Source organism: Orycteropus afer, unplaced genomic scaffold (assembly GCF_000298275.1).
Source record: "Orycteropus afer afer isolate SDZICR_OR568_19922 unplaced genomic scaffold, OryAfe1.0 scaffold00100, whole genome shotgun sequence".
Taxonomy (NCBI): domain Eukaryota; kingdom Metazoa; phylum Chordata; class Mammalia; order Tubulidentata; family Orycteropodidae; genus Orycteropus; species Orycteropus afer.
Window position 1 is genome coordinate 7,520,987 of NW_006921687.1, and position 12,264 is coordinate 7,533,250.

At 39.9% G+C, this 12,264-nt stretch overlaps 1 protein-coding gene across 1 annotated transcript in view; it reads left to right on the forward strand.

The window, feature by feature from the left end:
- The first annotated feature begins 6,189 nt into the window (after positions 1-6,189).
- Positions 6,190-12,264, forward strand: part of CAPRIN2 (caprin family member 2) — a 46,010-nt gene continuing 39,935 nt past the window's right edge. Inside the window, exons 1-2 of the mRNA XM_042781287.1 lie at positions 6,190-6,471; positions 8,563-8,625. Coding sequence (XP_042637221.1) covers positions 6,220-6,471; positions 8,563-8,625 — 315 coding nt within the window. The 5' untranslated portion in view covers positions 6,190-6,219. The remainder of the gene's footprint in view (positions 6,472-8,562; positions 8,626-12,264) is intronic.

Sequence of the window (12,264 nt, forward strand, 5' to 3'; positions counted from 1 at the left end):
CCACCACCTTTTTTTTCCCCTCCAAATGATTTTGAGTTTTGTTCCACATTGTTCTCCCTCTCTATCAAGGATCTCCTATGTAGATCCCCTTCCAAGTGGATGACAGTGGTAGCCGGGCACCATCTAGTTCTTCTGGTCTCATAGTTGTATAGGCTGCAGATTGGATGGTGTACCAGTTGCTAGGACTAATTGTTTCCATTAATTTTGGTTTTCTTCATTCTTCTTTGCTCTGGATGAGGAGAGACCCATCGTTGCATCTAGATGGCAGCTTGCTAGCTTTTAAGATCCCAGTCGCTATTTGCCAAAGTAGGAGGTGGAACGATGTTTTGTGTAGTATGTTATGCCAATTGAGCTTGATGTCCCCTGCGACTATGGTCCCATGCCCGCATGTTCAAGTACTCACTCGGTCCCTCTGGGTAGCTGGCTGTGACCAAGCGGTGAACACAACCTTGTCTCTTGTCAGCTCTACTATACAGCTGGGAATTCTGATCATTCACATACACTTATAAGACCATTGTCTGCCAACCCTATATATGTTCTTGGATACACTCCCCATTTTATAGACATACCTAATCATTTAGCCTGTCCACCCATCTATCCATCCATATACCCATGTTTGCCTTCACTGACAACGCAGTACTATATGTGCAAAAGGGTTCATATTTGTTGTCTGTACCTCCCATGTACCTCTCTCTATGTCTTTCTCATCCTCAATGCTGCCATATTGGTCACTCACATTTGGTACCTTGCCCTTCTCTTCACCCAAAGCAATACTTATCTCTATCTAAGAACAGTATAATTTTAACCACTAGGAATGTGTAGATGTAATTTTAGGAAAAAAAAAAGGGACAAAAATGTAAATCTTTTAAACTATAGCATCTCAACAATGCTCCAAAATTTTTTTTCCTACCAGAGGTTTGTATTTTTCAGTACTTTACTTTCATGAGAAGCTTCTCTTCTCAAATATATGAAAAGAGACACTCTATGAATATGAAAGTATGTCCAAGTACAATAGCTCTAACAACCTTATGATATCAACTGTTCCCACTGTTTGTGGCACTGTTTATCTTTCTTAGCCTTCTTATTTTTCTTGGTTCTTTCTTTCTTTCTTTTTTTTATTATGGTAACTGCCCATAAAGTCTTTTATAGTCACTGGGCACATTTCTATTACCCCATAACAAAATGTCCAAGGCAATTTATTTTCTTTTTATTGTGACTTGGGTGAAAATTTACAGAGAAAATTCATTTTCCATTATAGCAGTTCACACACATTTTGTTTCATGACATTGACTATAATTCCCCACAATGTAACAGCTCTCTTTCCACTTCCTCCCTGTAATGAACTCTTCCCTGTGTCCTTTTCTATGCCTTCCCTGCCACCGCCTGAGCTATCTCCCTATGCAAATGCCGCCCTTCTGTTCTCCCATGATTGATCACTCTAAGGAGTGTACCCAATGTAAATGTTTACTCCATATGCCTGTCTTTTGTTTGACTGGAAGCCACAGGAGTGAGTTCAGTTCCAGATCTAAAGGGTAATTAGGGGCCATAGTCTCAGAGGTCTCACTAGGCTTTATCAGACCAGTAAACTTGGTCTTTTTTAAAAATGATTTTGAGTTTTGTTCCACATTGTTCTCCTACCCTATCCAGGATCTCCTGCACTGATCCCTTTCTGTGTGATTGGCAGTGGTAGCCAGGCACCATCTAGTTCTGGTCTCTTGGTCATATAGGCTGAGGATCACATAGTCTGCTAGTCCCTTGAAAATGTCCAAGATAATTTCTTGTACCTCCACTCATGTGCTGCCAGTTTCAACATTCTTTGGTGAATTTATTTTTCCAGTTTTAACAACATTTTTAGTAACTATTATCACCACTAAGTTGCTTTGGTGGCGCAGTAGTTAAGGCATTTGATTGCTAACTAAAAGATCAGTGGTTTGAACCCACCAGCTGCTCCACAGGAGAAAGATGAGGCGGTCAGCCTCTGTAAAGATTTATAGCCTTAGAAACCCTGTGGGGTAGTTCTACCCTGTCCTATATGATGGTTATGTATCAGAATTGACTTGATGGCAGTGGGTTAGGTTTGATTTTATACCATAACCATCCATCCTTATAGGAACTGGCTATTTGCCAGACAATGCATATTTAAGATCTGCATATTTTCAAGCAACCTAAAGGATGGCTGTTTTTGCAGAAATCAAATAATTCACTGTAAGTCTTTTGTCATTTGTTCCTGAAGCTTTTAACAAATTCCTACTCAGCTCCATGTGGGCAGGGATGTCTCATTTACTATTCTATCCCTAACACCCGATAACCACTACCACCACCTATTGCTGTCTAGGTCACTCTGACTCATGGCAACCTCAGGTGTGTCAGAGTAGAACTGTGCTCCACAGGGTTTTCAATGGCTATGATTCTTCAAAAGTAGATTGCTAGGCTTTTCTTCTGTGGCATTGTTGGGTGGATTCAAACCACAAACCTTTTGTGACACCAACAACCCAGTGCAAACTATTTGTGTCACTTAACACAGAGCATGTGCTATGAACATCTATTGAATGAATGAATGATGTATTTTCCCATGACGTGAAACATCACCATTTTATATTTCAAATATGGTAATTCCCTGCTAACCTTGGAGGTGGCTTTCCATAAATACTGGCAAAAATCACAGTTGGCAATACAAGTCAAGGTATTACAGAAAATAGGGAACGGGCAAAGGGGGAAAAAAGTTGACAAAAGTGTTTGGGGGTGTGAACTTTCAAAATAAGCCAGATTCATTGGTTTTAATGAACTCCTTCAGCTGAAATCCCATTTTTCATTTTATCAGAGGACATTGTGGAACATGGTTATTAACTGAGGTACATTCTCCTACCAATGTTATGCTATGCTTATGCAGACTGTACCATACCACACGTGAAGTTTAATTGTGTGCTTTCACATTCTCTTTTGATTTTTTTCACAACCCCTGTTGGGAAATAAATTAATATAACTCTCTTCAGAATTATTCCGTTTAGTGGAATAGAGTCTATTAAAAAATAAAAATAAAACCCAAATAACTGCCATTGAGTCTATTCCAATTCACAGCAACCCTATAGGACAGAGAAGAAATCCATAGGGCTTCCAAGACTGTATTCTTTACTGCAGGAGCTCTGGTAGCATAGTGCCTAAGGCACTTGACTGCTAACCAGAAGGCTGGTGGTTCAAACCCATCAGCCACTCCTGGGAAGGAAGGTTGGGTAATTTACTTCTGTAGAGATACTGCCTTGGATGCCCAAGGAGGGGTTGCTATGAGTCGGGGCTGACTTGATGGCAAACAACAACAACAATCTTTACTGCAGGCTGCCACTTCTTATTCCTCCAGAGTGACTGAGTGGATTTGTACCACCAACCTTCTGATTAACAATAAAATGCTTAACCACTGTACCACAAGGGCTCCCTTAGTATATAATCAGATTTGTATGACCTAAGAGGAAGTTTTTGCAACAATTAGAAGGCCATTGTTTCATAATTAATCTGTCTGAAATATAAACTAGCCAAAGTCTCTCCCTACTAACATTTTTAAGTTCATTATTGTTGTTGTTGTTGTTGTTATGTGCCGTCGAGTCGGCCCCGACTCATAGCGACCCCTCCTTGGGTTTCCGAGGCAGTATCACTACGGAAGTAGGATTGCCCAACCTTCCTTCCGAGGAGTGACTGGTGGGTTTGAACCGCCAGCCTTCTGGTTAGCAGTCAAGTGCTTTAGCCACTATGCTACCAGAGCTCCTAAGTTCATTATTAGCTTATTCCAAACATAACCTATACTGAAACTCTGTACCAGTTAGATTAAAAAATGTGTCCTTCACATTCTTTCTGTTTTTTGTAGCGTTAAAGGGAAAAGCATAGCCTTTCTCCCCTCCCCTACAGCAGCTTTTATTCTTTTCTGGTTATAAACAATGAGACAAATGAACAACCTAGTATTTGTCTGACTCTCAAAATCATATATGGGATTCAGAGATACAAAACTAAAATGCAACATTACAGTACACTACTGCACCAGGGACTGAAAAGAACATAGATAATAAATGACAAAATGTCCTATCAAGAAATGTTAAATTCAAAATAATTTTTGTGTGTGGGCTTAGGCCAAGATTTTGAAAACTGAGCCATTGTTCCCTTATCACTTCTGATTTTTCTCTGTTCTTCTCTTGCTAGCTAAATAATTTTATCAGTGCCTCAGGGACAGGACCTAAAACAATTATATTTGGTGTAATAGCTGGTCACATGTTGACCAAGAAGTGCTGATGGCAAGTTTTTTGTTTAATTCTTTTTGTTCAAGAAACACCAATGCTTCCTTCAGAGAAACTCTTGTATTTCCAGTTTCTTAATTTTATGCAACTTTACAAAGACTTTTATTTTCAGCTTTCTCTCAGTGCCAATGAATTAATTTTTTTTAACGTCAACAAATAACACAGCCTAAATAAGCACAACCCTATTAAAGGTTGCGAAGTCACCCACTCCATTTTTATGGCAATGCTTGGATACTCTGTTCTTACAGGTTGCGCCGTCCCGAGGGAGCGGTGATTGTCCCCATCCTACAGTGAAGGATGGACTGAGAGGCAAAGCGTCCCCTACCGCATCTCAAAAGTGCCCAAGTTAAACCACGGCCTCAATCTGGGTTTACCTGGCAGTTCCACAAAGTGCGCACTGCCTTTTTCGAGTGATCGAAATCACCTGTTCAAGGTCGCAGAGCAAATTGGTGCTGGATGCAATCAACGAGGTGGGCCAGAGGGATAGAACCCGTAGGTTTACCGCCCGCCTACTCTCCCGGTCACATCCAGGCCCACCTGGGTGCCCTGCAATCTGTGCAATCAACGGGAGTACACGCCCTCTGTCGACGAATTTCTAGACGCAGCTGGGGCCCGAACACCCCCCTCCTTGGGGCCGACGGCATTAGGAGTGGGGGCACCGGAAGGAGGCGGTCTCCAGGCGGCCAGAGAGCACGCGCGCGCGCGAGGGGGCGGGCGCGGCATATATAAACCAAGCTCGGCGGAAAGGGCGGGCCTGGCGAGAGCGACTGAGTCGGTGGATTGCGTGGCGCTGCTGCAGCCGCAGACGCGGACAGTCGGGGCGGGGAGAAGGAGGGGACAGGAGGAGGAGACAAGCGGCCAGGAGGAGGAGACGCTAGTGCGGGGTGGCGCCGGTCCACCGCCGCAGCTCTCCTGGCACCCGCCAGCTTTCAAAGGCGGGACCGGGCTGCGGCAGCGGCGACGGCCTCGGCGGCCTGGGGAGGTGAAACTAGGTTGCGGCGGCCTAGTGAGGGTGGGCAGAGCCGCCGCCGCGAGGTGTAGGGGAGGCTCAGTGTCCCCGCGGCCTGGGCGGGGCCCTTGAGGGCGGGAGGCCAGTGCGTTTTCCTCTAGATTGTTCTCCCCAGCGGCACCTGCCGAAGCGGCCCCGGCTGGGGCTTTCAGGGTGGCGGCGTTCGGAGGGCTGTGGAAAGGGCGGGAGTCGGTGCCGTCTCACTCTTGTGACCCTGCGGGCATTTGTTGGGTTCAGGTCTGGCGTGCAAGGGGCCTGTTAGGCTGTTTCTTTGGGATGCTCGGGACGGAAGTAAGGTTCGCTAGGATGTTTAGTCTAAACGAAACAACAGAAAACTAACTGGGAGCCCTCGAAGTTTTAGAAGCAATACCTCGCTGCAAAAGTCTCGTAATGAAGAACTTGCCTTGTAGGCCTCAGGGCTATCAAAGGGGAGTGAGCTTTATTTTTTAAGAAGCTGGTGCTTCACGTAACGATTGAGAGTTGTAAAAGAATGGTGTGTGTTCAGGAATTTCTTTTCAATGATAGTGAACTAGTGTTAAAGATTAGGTAAATGGTGCGAACAGCTGTCTTTAAAGCCCCAGCATGGAAAGCGGGTGTGTGTGTTCACTTGAAGGGTGGAAATAATCATAATGCCTTGCCCTCGTGATGATAGGAGCTCTGAAGCCTTTGTTTGACTAACAGTTCTTCCTCTCTGACTCTGGAAAATTGAATTTTTGGAAACAGTTCCTACCTATGTAAAGGCTATTCTTACTGGCTGGTACTTGGATTTTCTTAAAAGTAGTGGGGTAGATGCATAGTATCTAACGTACCAGTAGGTTTTGAGTTCAGGTCTGTGGAAAAGAACTTTGAGGGAGTGGGCTTAAACTTTTCAGGGAAATTAAAGCCTCTAATTTTAACTTTTTTCCCCCTCCTGCAGCCTCATCTGTTTCAATGGTGCAACTGTCTTCATCCCCTTTTGGTTATCAGTCACCTTCTGTACATTCAGAGGAGGGAAGAGAGGGGAATATGAAGTCAGCCAAGCCCCAGGTGAACCACAATCAGCATGGGGAAAGCCAGCGGGCCATGAGTCCCCTGCACTCCATTCTCAGTTCGGCTGCCTCTCCTTCCCAGGCATATGAAACCTATATTGATAATGGACTCATATGCCTTAAACACAAAATTAGAAACATCGAGAAAAAGAAGGTAATTGCCTCTCCCAGCGTTGTTGTGTATGACCTTAAACAAGTTTTAAGGGATTGACATTTTGCTTTCTATCAGAGCCTTGTAGGTATTTCTCCCTAAAGATTTAACCTTGAAATTTCTCTGGCTGAAAACAAGCAGGCTGAATACTAGATGTATTACACATTTTCTGTTTGTCAACACAGTTAAATAAAAATACCCTTCATGGTAAAATTATGCGTATTACTATTGAAATACTTGAAGAGCTAGCTATTTTAGGTCAGATTAATTAATTGAGTGTGGTATTAATGTTTCCTTTCATACATGAGTAATAGCCTGAATTTTTAGCTTGTTTTTTTTGTGACTTTCTGCAGCAGTTCATATTGCAGTATAGTTGCTGCAGTTCTTGGAAGCTTTAATCATGGTAGAGCCAGAAAACGTTTTAGCACTAATTTTTGTGTTGCTAGGTGATGGCTTATGATTGGTAGGTGAAGGCATTGCAGAGAGCTGTTATTAAAGAGACTCGGAGGTTATTATCAACCTAACATTATAGTAAAAGCTGATGTAAAGATCCAAATCATTCCTTATCTCCTGAGTCATGTAGTCTGTAAAACAGCACATTGCTTTGTTGTGTCATGATTCCCTTCTGCTTGTGACGAGTAAGGTTGAGTGGACTAGAACCTAAAACTCAAGTATTTTTATATCAAGACCTAATTAAACCTTAGGTAAGTTGTGTTTAAATGGAGGGGTGTGAAGAAATATTTTTGAGTCTGGTTGACTTTTTTTTTTTTTTTTTTTTTTTTTTAAGCTAAGAAGGTAGTGGAGGTAATGTTAGTTTGAATCCCTAAGAAGGGCTAGTTATTGGTAGCTTCTCTGAAGCCCTGGTTTTCACTGGTTGTTTTTCAAATGTATGCAATGTGTCTCTATCAGCATAAATTCCCTACCACTATGGGAAACTGGTCAAAGCTTAGGCCATATTGATGGACACTCCTTAAAGTCTTCCCACAACTGGAGGAACTACATATATGTTATACATACTCTCCCTGCCTTGATTACAGTACCTCTTTAATTTTGAATATCTGTCTGACAGTACCAAGCTTTTGTTTCACACTTATAGGAAGACATTTTAAAACCTTGAAACTAATATGGAATGAGCCTAGCAAATGCTTTTAAAATACCATAGTGAGTTCCTATCATTATCGTAATTGTGATAAATGGTGTTTATTTTTCATGTAGTTCCTTAAGTTAAACACCAAATTTAATATGAAAAATGACTTCAAGTTGCGGCTCTTACAATGCTGGAAAAGAGATCTGTTACATTTCTGTACTTCCATTAGGAAGTTTCCTATTGGGCGTATGCCATGTAATTCAACAGGTAGCATGGGGTTAGCCCATGGATTTCTCAACCTTGACACTGCTGACATTTTTATAACAGAATTCTTTGTTGTAGGGCAGTGTCTTGTGCATTATAGGATGTTTAGCAGCATCCCTGGTTTCTACAAAGAAGATGCCAATAGCACCCTCTATTCGTACCCTACTACCCCCAAGTTGTAACAACAGAAAAATGTCCCCAGATTTTGCCGTATATCCCTGGGGAGCAAAATTGCCTCTGATTGAACACTTCTGGGTTACAGGCATGTCATTCATAGGTAACTCTTTATGTATTAAGTAATATAATTACCTAATTACTGCTTAACTTTTTGTAATTCTAGACTAGTGTTAATTTGTGTGTGTACATATAATTTTTTTTTTTTTTTTTTGATGGGAATTCATCTACAGTTGCTGCTTGAAACTTGTAGTAAAATGGTATCTCAGAGTAATAGTTTTAAGATGTTTCTTAAGAAACAAGGTCTGGTATTTAGTTTATTTACTTCAGAATTTTATATCAGACTGGAGTAGATATAATTAACACACTTGGTTAGCCAAAAACTTGGCAATTCCAGTCCATCCACAGGTGCCTTGGAAGGGAGGCCTGGCAATCTACTTCCAAAAATATCAGCATTGGAAACTCTGTGGAGCACAGTTCTACTCTGACTCACATGGGGTTATCATTAGTCAGAATTGACTCAATAGCAGCTGTTTGGTTTTTTATACAACCAAGTTTTTCTTTCCCAGCTAAAATTGGAAGACTATAAGGATCGCCTGAAGAATGGAGAGCGACTTAATCCAGACCAGTTGGTAAGTGAATTATGTTCTTTTGATAAGAATTGCTGGTTTATGTAATAAAATTCTAGATGGGTTTGGTGAGACCAGAGACTTGATAGGCTGAAAAAGAGAGAATCCACTAACTTTGTCTTCTTTGATTATTAGATTGCTTAGTACTTTTTACTTTATTTCTGTTGTACTAGAGATGGTGTGGATGGTGAGAAGTGGGGTTGTTAAGTAGAAATGAAAATGTAGTTTCTCACTAAGATTTAACAAAGATTTAAATTTATCCTAAGGTGGAATGAAGAAGAGAAAGGAATACTCTAGCTTTCAAGTCTTCTCTGGAATATTCTAAACCTGACATCTTTTTACTCTAAAATATTTAACTTGCCATGGTTTTTTCTCCCAGGAGTCATGTTTATCTGACAGATACAGCTGAAAAAATCAAGCCGGTTGCTTTTGAGTGATTCTTCCAACTCATAGTGACCCTGTAGAACAGAGTAGAATTGATCCCATAGGATTTCCAAGGCTGTAAATCTTTATGGAACAGATTGCCACATCTGTCTCCTGTAGTTCCACTGGTGGGTTCAGACTGCCAACCTTGCAGTTAGGAGCCAAGTACTAATCAGGGCTACTAATCTTTGATACACAGCTGCCCCCCTTCTTTTTTTTTAAACCAAAACAAAAAAAATCTTACTGTAAACATTAGACTTCTTACAATTAACTTATTTAACTTGTCCTTTGTAGACCTGGCCATTACTAATTTTACTTAATTTGGTGAAAGAGATTTTTTTGCAATATGGAAAGAAAAAAAATACTTCATTGATATTTGCCACTTTGACATACTCACTTTTCCTGGCTAAGAGGGAGAAAATTAAAAGTTATTTATTTATTAGCTTTTAGATCTTTTTTTTAAAAAAAATCTTTTTCCTTAAAGATTGAACTAAAATTTTTGGTTGTGTGTCATAGGTACTGGCATTCAAGGACTTTTCTTTCCCTGGCCATGTTGCCTCTTCTATACTGACCCAGAATTTTTGTGCGGTAGTGAATTATAATTTTGCTGAAGCACAGATTTGATGTGAGCTACAAGAATGATGATGTGCTCTTTAGATGGTGAGAGAATTTAGCTGGAAGAAAAAGCATTTCAACATGATTTTGTTTTCAAGTAGGTACTTGTAAAGTAGTAAACCTTTTCTTTGTGTAAATGCCCTTGAAGGAAACGTTCTGTTGCAGTAGTGTTTTTGATTTTGGGAAAATGAGGTGGATGTTAATGATTCACATGATAGCTCTCTAAGAAGTGTCAAGGACGTGCTATGTTTCGGAGCTCTAGCCAAGAAAATTTTAATCTTGGTATTTCATTATGTTTTCATAAGTACATATCATATCTATAATTCTTATAAATATATGAACTTTGATGTCTTCAGTAATACACTAACAGCTTCCAAATGTATATTGCCAAGAGATCAGTCCTCTGAACTCTAGATTCATGTGTTCATTTGTTCATTTGACATCCCTGATTTCTCCATCTCCCTCCTATCCCCAATCACCAAAACACCTGGTTCTGTTAATCTAAGCTATGTCAGTTGCTGGCCTGATAAATTATAAGGATGGAGTTCCTAAAAGCCTTTGAGAATTTTTTTCTCTTTTCAGACCACACATCTGTTCAGTTCTGCCTTCGGAATAAACCAAGGAACTGTCCGTTTCTCATAAATTCCATTTCTCTCATTCTGGTCCAAGCTTTATCTTTCATCTGCATTCCTGTAATAGCTTCCTTATAGGCTTTTCTATTTGCAACCCTTGTTTACCAATCTCTTCTCTATATAGTGGCGTCACTGATTCTGTTCAAATGCAAGTCATAGTGCTATTCCTCTGCTCAGAACCCACTACTGGGCTTATGAGGCTCTACAAAAATATTCTCTTCTCTACTTTTTTTATATCTTTACTGCATTTTCTATACTTCTCCCACTTACAGACTGCATTCTAGCTGTACTGGTTGCCTTACTATTCCTCAAACATCGTAGGCATAATGCTACCTCAGGGCTTTTGCACATGCTTTTCCTACTGCCTGGGTTTGTCTTTCCCTAGATACCTAAATGACTTAATTCCTAACTTCCTTCAGCTTTTTGTTTGAAAGTCACCTCAGGCTTATCCTGACCATACTGTACTCCCACTCTTCCATACTCACTCTTTAGCTTCTTTCATTGCTTTGTTTTCCTTCATAGTAGTTAGTGCTTCTCTGAGAAACTACAAATTTTTATTTTTTGTCTCTCTCCTTCCTTTATGATATAACTTCCATGGATGTAGAGCTTTTGTCAATTCACTGCTGCTTTCCTAGTACTTAGAATAGTGTGTGGAATGTTTATTGACATAACGTACATACATATATATAAAACATAAATATTGAATATGTTGTTGTTATTGTTATGTGCCGTTGAGTCAGACTCAACTCATAGCGACCCCTCCTTGGGTTCCCGAGGCAGTATCACTACAGAAGTAGATTGCCCCATCTTCCTTCCAAGGAGTGGCTGGTGGGTTTGAACCACCAGCCTTCTGGTTAGCAGTCCAGTGCCTTAGGCACTACACTACCAGACAGAATGATTAAATGTTATATGATTAACTGTATAGTTTGTGGTACTTTTGAGAAAGCACATCCCTTGATGTAAACTATAAATTTAAGAGAGAAAATTTAGAAAGCGTAGATTTCTAAATGTCAGAAGAAAAAAATCTATAATCTTAACAAGAGAATTATTGAAATAATAAAAATTTACAGTTTTACTCTCACCCCATCCTCTTTCTGTTCATATCTCACCTTACTATGTAACAGTTTTTAATAGATTTCTATATATCCTTTCAGAATTTAAGCATGCATAATCAAATACTCTTTTTCCTTCCCTGTCCTCCATTTTCTATATAACTTAAGCCTACTATAGACAATTTTCGGGGCCTTTATTTTTGTCCCTTTTAAAATACTGTGGCAATGTTTCCATAATACATGGTTTTTAAAGTTTGGTTGAATTGCTCTGTAAAGGTATTTGAGACTGGTTCTTTTTTGGGTGGTAGATGGCTCTTTGAAAATACTCTGTATTTTTTTCTTTAGAAATTGATTTGTTTAGGTTTTATCTTCTTTTGGAGTCAACTTTTCCAAACTTTCCCTTCAAAATCACCCAGTTTTGTGTAGATTAAAGCAGAAAAATCTTGTGCAAAAGTTTAATATAGTTTTTCTGTGGCTACTTTCCCTTTATTTTTAATTTTATGTGATTGTATTTTTTCAGGTTACTCTTAAAGGTAGCTAGTGGTGTATTTCTTTTTTTTGAAGTAATCTACTTTTGGATTTACTTTGTTTCATCATTTTCCTCCTTTCTGTTTTTTTCCTTACCTTGAGTGTGTAAATTTATTTACCACCGATACATATTTAAGGCTGTAAATTTTCTTCCAAGCATTGCTTTAGCTGTATACCATGGTTTGATATTGTGTTTTCAATATTGTTCTCTAGAAATTTTGTAATTTGTTTGTATTTCTTCTTTAACCTAGCAGATGTTTGTCTTACTGTAAATAAAGCTTTTCGGTGGTCTGAATGGCTACTGCAGCCTCTCTGAAGTAGCAGCTCATAAGCAAGCATCTTGGCAAGACTAAGCAAGAGACTTAATTGCACTAAGAGTGCTAACATAAACC